Source organism: Dendropsophus ebraccatus, chromosome 14 (genome assembly GCF_027789765.1).
Source record: "Dendropsophus ebraccatus isolate aDenEbr1 chromosome 14, aDenEbr1.pat, whole genome shotgun sequence".
Lineage (NCBI taxonomy): Eukaryota > Metazoa > Chordata > Amphibia > Anura > Hylidae > Dendropsophus > Dendropsophus ebraccatus.
Window position 1 is genome coordinate 17,088,469 of NC_091467.1, and position 8,882 is coordinate 17,097,350.

Sequence of the window (8,882 nt, forward strand, 5' to 3'; positions counted from 1 at the left end):
GGAGCGATAATCAGTCAAATCGGCCCTATCCGGCCGATTATCGCTCTGTGTAATCAAGACAACGCTCAGCTGATGACCACAATCATCGGCTGATACAGGTTTGGACCTATAATTGTCAGGTGCCGACTGCGCATCGCTACGTGTAATAGATCGGCGCTCGTTTACAGTTATTATGTCCCCCTTTGGCCCGTGTAATAGGACCCTTAAGCTGCTCTGCAGCAATCACTATACATCTGTAGTGTCCGATATCCCATAGGAAACTAAATAGGGGCAGATGTCAGGAAATGATTTCACAGTTAGTGAGTTTTATATATTGCGTTTTGCTTCTGTAGCATTTGCTCTTGGCTCCGTCGGACGTGGCTGGATGGGGAACCTTCATCAAGGAGTCTGTCCAGAAGAATGAGTTCATCTCTGAATATTGTGGAGAGGTGAGTAACCGAACTGTACATTAGGGGATTATACAGACATAAAACTGACTTCTGTGCCTGATTATAATTATAATGTACAATATTTTTTATTTAGCTAATTTCCCAGGATGAAGCTGATAGAAGAGGAAAAGTCTATGATAAATACATGTCAAGCTTCCTGTTCAACCTTAATAATGGTAAGTTATGTGTTTAGACAACAAGTTCAGTAAAAAGCTGAGGGCACTCACCGAGATATTGTGATGCTTCTTTATTTCAACATGTAATAAACCCTTCGGTGACACATCACTGTTCAGCAGACGCCAAACCACTTCACATATACAACATAGACATGACTGCCATCTCGCGCGCATGCGCGCTTCATCAGATGTGTTTAGACAGTTCTCTAATGGACAGTGCTGATCTGTCTGGCTATGTAGTGGCATACATATGTGCCTTCTGTCAGAGGTATATCTCGGAGAACACTCCTGAAATAAACCTCCGATGTAAGGCTCTAATGCAATGTGTAGCCTTTGCCTACATTGATAGCTGTCATACAAACATATCATTGGTGACTTCTGTAATTTTCCTTATAATACAGAGGTCATAAAGATATGCCCCCTCCCTAGCTTACTATACCACAAATGTAAATCCTTGTATCCCCCTTAACAGTCACAGTGTTGCCAGTTTAATTGATTGACACATTTTAGAGAAATTTTTGGCTACCAAAAGTATTTTTTGCATTTTTTTTTTCATAATTCATACGGCTGTTGTTTTAACCCCTTTCTGTAGATGGCTATAACTATACATCTGATCTGAGATTGTTGCAAATAGATGTACTATAGAGTTTATATCTAGTAGATGGTATGGGAACCATATGGCCTGTCCAGGCCATCAGCTGTGGGTGCCAGGTGCATTAAAAAAAAAGTTGATCTAAGAGTGGAAAAAACTCTGATCCTGGCTGCCATGGTCAGGAGCAATGGTGTCTAGGTGGTTACAGAGAGAAAGGGAGTGCTCTGATTTATCCCATTGGGCCCCCCAATGGGTCAATGAAGATAATTGGTTATCATAGAAGGGGGAGACCGAAAAAAGGAACCCTGCCATGACTGGATATCTATTAGGACGTGCCAAAAACATAAGCTGACAGGCGCTCTGAGGTTGTCACTGACAGGCAATAAAATGATTTAGTAGATGAAGTTAAAGGGGTTATCCACTCTTAGAAGAACATGGCTGCTTTCTTCCAGAAACTGCAAGACTCTTGTCTCCAGTTTGGGTGCAGGTTTTGCAACCCTGTTCCATTGGAGTTAATGGAGCTTAATTGCGAACCACATTTGAAGTGGTTTGAAGAGTCGTGTTGTTTCTGGAAGAAAGCGGCCATGTTTTACAAATTCTGGATAAACCCTTCAAATAAGTTATCGGTTGATCACATCGTAATGTTAATAGATTACTTGTACCCAAAGAAAGGGTAGCTTCACACGTAACGGATTCGCAGCGGATTTCATGCTGCGAGTTTGCAGCGAAATCCGTTGCAAATCTTGCTATTGTGATATGCAATGGGGTTGCATACCCGCAGCAGAATTTTTATTCTGTCGTGAGTGTGTAACGCTGGCTCCTTTAACCGCCCGCAGCATACATTACCTGCTCAGCGCCGCAGCTGCATGTGAGGCTCCGGCTCCCGTCGTTCCCGCTCAGCCAATCAGTGCACAGCCCTACCGCAGTCGCTGATTGGCTGAGCAGGACCGACGGGAGTCTGAGCCTCACATGCAGCCGCGGCGCTGAGCAGGTAATGTATGCTGCGGGGGGTTAAAGGGGCCGATGTTATATACTCGCAGCGGAATGAAAATTCTGCTGCAGATATGTAACGGATTTCGCTGCAAACTCCTTGTGAAATCCTCTGCAAATCCGTTACGTGTGAAGTTACTATAAATTGTCATTGAAAAAGGTGATTTGTCTCACAAACAATAAGTCCTCATACTGTTTCATTGATGGATTTAAAAAAAAGAAAACTTTTGGTTTATATGAAAACTTTATTTGTAGTGTAAAGTTCTTATTGCCAAAATGGGACAGCTGAAAGTATTGTGATTTCAGGGTTGTCAGGGTTAGTGTTGTCACAGAGACTTAGTATTTTATACTCTGCGAACCTATGGATAAGGGGAAAAAAGTTTAAAAAAAAAATGTTTGTTTTCCTGGACAGATTTTGTTGTGGACGCCACAAGGAAAGGAAATAAAATCCGATTTGCAAACCACTCAGTGAATCCTAATTGTTATGCTAAAGGTGAGAATTTTCCACTTTATAGTCTAGAAGTTCTTTTACATCTCTCAGCAGAAGAAAAATCAGAATGGACAGTCTGGTTAGAGATTTCCTTTAAGGGAAACTAGACTAATCCAACCTGCTTATATCTCCCTATAGTGCACAGGGCGCTTAGGATAAAAGAGATTTTCTTTGTTTATGTGCAGTTTGTAGTTTCATCCCTTGTCTAGTATGTTGGTTGGGTGCACTGGAGACTACCACCCCCAGTGCACCAATCCAGCCTGACCCCTATAATAAATATCAGCAGAGCAGGCCTTATTGGTGCCCCCAGTTCACCAAACCACATTACTAGCCTAAGAAATTATACTACAAACTGCACAGAAAACAGCCCCGAGGATGAAGATGGAAAAACTCGCCCTCATCCTCAGTGTCCCATGCGCTAAAGGGACATATTAACAGGTTAGATTTGTCTGATCTGCTGATAGTTTCCCTTTAAGGGTGTGTGTGCACTTGGGATTTAGCATTTTATATGCAATTATTGAATACAATTCTAGGAATGGATTAGAAAAGTGGGGAGGTCTCCTTGATTTAAGATACGTTCCTAGCTTTGTATTCAGTAATTGCAATTAAAAATTCAGGGGTTAATCTCTGCACAGTCTGTATATACAGACAATGTGCTACAGATCTAAATCACTGAACTCCCGGCATCGTGATTTATTATCCTGGGAGCTCAGAATAAGTTAAAAATTTCACGCTACTGTACTGACAGCCCCGGAGTTCTGTGATTCCAGTTCATAGCACATTGTATATATATGTGTGTGTATGTATGTATATGTGTGTGTGTGTGTGTGTGTGTGTGTGTGTGTGTGTGTGTGTGTGTATATATATATATATATGTGTATATAATATATATATATATATATATATATATATAAAATATATTATGGACTTTATTCACAGAATGTGTGTATGCCCCCTTATTCTAACATTTCACATACTTGTAACAGTAGTAATGATTCTGACCTAAGGGAGAGGCTGTGTACTAGTGGGACATGTCAGGAACTGTGAAACACTGAATTTCAATAATCGTGGGTAAGGAGTATGTAGTAACAATAATAATATTTATTTGTAGAGTGCCAACAGATTCCGCAGCGCTTTTATGTAGACATATGAAGTGTATATAACACAAAACATGTACTACTCTTGTGTATTGTTCACTTGTCTTGCAGTGGTTATGGTGAATGGAGACCACCGCATTGGAATATTTGCCAAACGAGCCATCCAGGCTGGAGAAGAGTTATTCTTTAACTATCGGTGAGAATTGCAATTTCAACTTTTTAGTATGTCCGTGGGTGCAAGGCCACTAAACAGATTTAGATGTAAGCCCCCTCCTTATTATCCTGAATGTGTATTTTGACCCTATTACACAGGTCCAATCTCTCCCTATTCAGGTAAACATCGCCCATATAACGGGTCCATCAGTCAGCCGATAAAACACCAAACGCTCTCTCGTTGGCCGTTCGGTCATTTTTGACCTGTCAAAAACAAATTTGCTGTCTGCTTCAAATCTGCTTGTGTAATACACGACCGGCAGCTCCTAGCACCTATCTAGGAGATTGTTGCCTGTTTACATGGCAGCTCAGGCTGTCTAATACGGCCTTTAGTGAATCCAGTGATATCCTCAAAGTTTTCGCGTTGGCACTCGATGTAATTTCCCCAAATTTTTCAATTTGTTTGGGAGCCACACAATAAAGGCCATCAAGCACTAAAGCTATGTTTACACTACGTAAGTTTTGTAATAATCATGGCCGTTGTTGCTGATTTGCAACAACGGCCGTGATTACTACAGAACTTACGTAGTGCTGCCGTCTATCGAATCCCAGCTGGAGTGTATACACATAGTATACACTCCATCCGGGATCACTAGCAGCGCCGCAAAAAACTGACATTTCAGTTTTCTGCGGCCGCTATTCACTGAGTAGCATCCGCAGTCTGTGCACACAATGAAGTGTACGGTTCTCCGGCCGCATGCTCCATTGTGTGCAGCGCACAGATGCACCCGCATCCCACTTCATCAGAAGTGAAGATCATCCGGCCGCTACTGCAGTACCGGCCGGGATGATCTTCTCTGACACGGCCATTCCGTGACCCGGACGGGTCACATCAGGACCAGTGTCTTACGCCCTGTGAACATGGCCTTAGTCTCTGAGCTGTATAGACAGTTCATTCCGAGAATACTTTCATGCTTGTCTCCTATCTCTCTTGCAGGTACAGCCTGGCAGATGCTCTGAAATACGTGGGCATAGAAAGAGAGACTGATATCATCTAATGCCATCGCCAGCTTTGTCATTGGAACAAAGAGAATAACCTGAACTCGTCTGCTTGTCCTGGTACTCCATTGTGAAATACGTCCCCTTTGTGAATGTATTGGTAAGATGGAAGGGTCCCACTACATCTGCATACGTGTTTTGCAGGTCTGGGTGATCCCTGTATATGTGACTTTACTTACAGGATAATCTGTATAATCGGTCACATACCTTCGCTGTTCCAGTTCATGGGCATTGCTGCTCGTGTCTGAACCTTTCTTAGATGCTCTTTTACTTACATGTTTAATAGCTTGTTGTAGGTCACTTACTATCTAAAGCACAAACTCCTTCATATGACCTGTGTTCCAGTTTGCTTAGTACATATGAAAGTGGATCTGTGAAAAGCACAAAGTGGAACCATCCAATCTGTACGAACCAGATATGAGTGAGGCTTTTATTATTAATGTTCATACAGTTCCTTGTAATTCCATGTGCTACATGCTTCTAAATAAGCAGATCACAAATTTGCTGATCTTTTGTGTGGAGGTCACAGGCCTGTTTTTAAGGGTAAACCCAATATTGAATGTAATGGCATTGCAGGTGGATGTTAAAGGGGCTTTACCACGGTGACATCTTTATCATCTATCTACAGATGATCAGTGGGCATGCCAGAGGCCGGACCCCCATCAACCACCAATGCACCCACTGTGTATAGGTGTAGCTGAGCTCTATACTTTTATCTGCAGCAGTCCCTTAAGGGCATTTTAACACTATCCTATTATCGGTAAGAATTATCAGCTGAAGGAAAAATGGCAGCATTAAGCTGAGGAGCGGGAAAACGCTGAGCAGGCAGAGCAGGCTTCAAAATGTATTATCGGCCGCACATCTTCCTGTGTAAAGAAGAGATGTGCGGCCGAAAGCAAAAGGGAAACAGCCATCTGGAAACTGTCAGCACAAATAATTACATATCTACATGTGCTGTCTAGCACACATGTAGTACATACTTACCATCAGCACTGCTGTGTGATCTGGCATCTCCACCTTCTTTCCGACAGATGTGCCCTGCTCCCGACATGTTCTCCAGCCTCTACTGTGTCTTCATGCTGCTTTCTGGCTGTCAATCACTCCTCAAGAGTGATTGACAGCCGGAATAGCTGGGGCAGGAGATACAGAGCAGGACACATCTAAGACACAGTCAGAAAGAAGGTGAAGATGCCAGATCACACAGCAGTGCTGATGGTATGTATATACCGCTAGTGTAATGTGATTGGAAGCTGGCAGCATGGATATCATATACATACCCATGCTGTCTGTTTCCCTTCTTTAAATGGCCACACAAACCATACAGGGATTGCTCAAATTAAACGTACTGAAACGGATGCAAAAATTCAGTGTGAACTTAGGCTTAGTAATAATTCATAGTGATAAAGCCCCTTTAACCCCTTATTATTAGACGGTGATGCACATTCTGTGCACTGCAGGCTAAGAACATAGACAGTGCATGGCTTCAGGTCACAGGTTCTAGACTCCTACTACTCTATATAGAACAGCGGTATGTACACTCCTTCATATAACATACAGTTTTAGGTGTATTAATGTCATCTGTACAGATATATTTATAGATGTATTCAGTGCTGTAAAATATTACCAGCCTAGTGCTATATGCTGTGGTATCGTGGTCATTGGCTGGTGATGACATTCTGTATATCACAGTGATTCATTCTAAATATCAATTACATTTTCTGCAGATATTATATACAGGATTTTATGTATCGGTCCTGTAGTATACTTACACTATACGAACACTTGCAGATGCACTTTAAAAATGAAGGGACAAGTATCGTCCGGCTTGTGGTATATTTTACCATTGAAATCCATTTTACAGTTTATAGATATTGAGTAAATACTTTGTTTTAGCGATCTTGTGCTCATCTAGTTCTGATGTTACTAAATGACTAGACACAGCCTGTATTCTGCAAGCTTCAGAGCTGTAATCGCTTGGCCTTCTTTCCTGGCTCATTGTCTGCACTGAGTTGACTCACACAACTTGTGGTTTAGGAGATCCTAATAATTCCAGATTATAGTGCAGCACATAGATGTGCAATATAAATGCTCAGCTTTATGGAGTAGAGATGAGCGACCCAGGTTCGGGTTTGAGTCGATCCGAACCCGAACGTTCAGTATTTGATTAGCTGGGGCTGCTAAACTTGGATAAAGCTCTAAGGTTGTCTGGAAAACATGGATACAGCCAATGACTATATCCATGTTTTCCACATAGCCTTAGGGCTTTATCCAAGTTCAGCAGCCACCGCTAATCAAATGCCGAACATTCGGGTTTGGATCGACTCGAGCATGCTCCAGGTTCGCTCATCTCTACTATGGAGCAATTGAGCCAGCAGGCGAGTCTCCAAGATTTTGAGTGCAGGATAGGTGGAGGCCATAATGGCAGGATCATTGGGGTATATGAAGGATTACTGAGGTATAATGCAGGATAGGTGGAGGCCATAATGCAGGATCATTGGGGTATATGAAGGATTACTGAGGTATAATGCAGGATAGGTGGGGTATGATGTAGAATCAGTCCATTTACGAATGTATTGAACATTTCCCAATATATGTAAACTGTAAAATGACGCTTGCGCTTTGACGTTATAAACTCCTCCAGTCGAGGCTAGTGCTGCAGCAAGTGGCGGCGTGAGTATTATAACCCTAGAGATCTAAGCTTTATTCTTTGCTATTCCTGTGACTGTACAGACAAGTGGGTTACATCCCTTTAATACAGATTTTACAGCAGCATAACCACTTTGGTACATATACTGTGTTACTATATAATTATAATGTTGTTGTGGTTTTGACAGGACAGGACTATCTATTTGTTGTCACTGCCACTATGTGCAACTAGTTTCCTATGGATTGTAATCTCTTTTCTGTTGAGAGAAGTGCCAGGGTCCAGTAGCTGTGCCATGTGTATCACCAGATGTGCCCAGTGTTGGGGCATATGGCAAACGCTACACAAGAATCCCACACTCGGCAAGGCAATGCATCAGTATGCCGGTGCTAAGGAATATGGCCTTGTATGCTTTACATAATGCAAGAGGATTCTTAGAAAGTGAAGAAACAAAGAAAATGTTGTTCTGTGTAAATTTCTCGGTTTAGTATACATCAGGCTTCTGAACGGTTACAAATGCCATGTGCACTCTTAGGCCTGGGTATGGAGCCTGTATACCATAGGTGTCAACGTAAGTTGTGAACCTAAAATTCCCACCATGCCTGGACAGTATTATTAAGCAAAGTTCCCCAGGACTGCATCCAGCTTTTCCAGCCATCCGGAGTGGAGTTGAAAGGCATCCGTCTGATAAGCTGACGTTCGAGCTTAGCAAAGCGCTTCAGTAATACTGTAAATTCGCTCGTCTCTACAGGACTCTAAAGCTTTGCCATCAGACATGATGGGAATTGTAGTTTAGCAACAGCTGGAGGTCGGTGGGTTTGACACCCCTGCCTTAGACCAACTAAATCTGCATTGTGACAGTATGCAGGGAAATTGGCATCATGCCTAGACAGGTTCTATACCATGCTGTTACTGCTTCTATTGCACTATTATTATGTGCCCTTTAACTCTCTTAATGTGTATTTGTGCCCTCTTATTTCTGCAAACTTTGATCATATTAGCTGTACTTTATTTATGAAACAAGTGTCTACCATGGTGGCGCCAAGACTGTTAACCAAGCAATGCGAATCTGTGTAACCCAGCACAAAAATCCCATGTTGTCTCATCCTGTTTTATGCAGCATCCAAGGACTTCCCTGATGTGTATGTCTGACGCCACTTTGTGGTAGCCATCGGTGGAATCCTATACATCCTGATCGGAGGCCAAAACGACACCCTTTTGTCTTCCGTATGGCCATATGGTTTATAGGCGTC

At 42.4% G+C, this 8,882-nt stretch overlaps 1 protein-coding gene across 3 annotated transcripts in view; it reads left to right on the forward strand.

Moving 5' to 3' along the window:
• Window positions 1–7,148, forward strand: part of EZH1 (enhancer of zeste 1 polycomb repressive complex 2 subunit) — a 38,785-nt gene extending 31,637 nt beyond the window's left edge. For all 3 annotated transcript variants that reach the window (XM_069953958.1, XM_069953957.1, XM_069953959.1), the window contains 5 exons: window positions 333–428; window positions 523–604; window positions 2,599–2,679; window positions 3,885–3,969; window positions 4,924–7,148. In XM_069953958.1, the coding sequence (XP_069810059.1) occupies window positions 333–428; window positions 523–604; window positions 2,599–2,679; window positions 3,885–3,969; window positions 4,924–4,984 (405 nt within the window). In that variant the 3' untranslated portion in view covers window positions 4,985–7,148. The remainder of the gene's footprint in view (window positions 1–332; window positions 429–522; window positions 605–2,598; window positions 2,680–3,884; window positions 3,970–4,923) is intronic.
• Window positions 7,149–8,882: the final 1,734 nt, after the last annotated feature.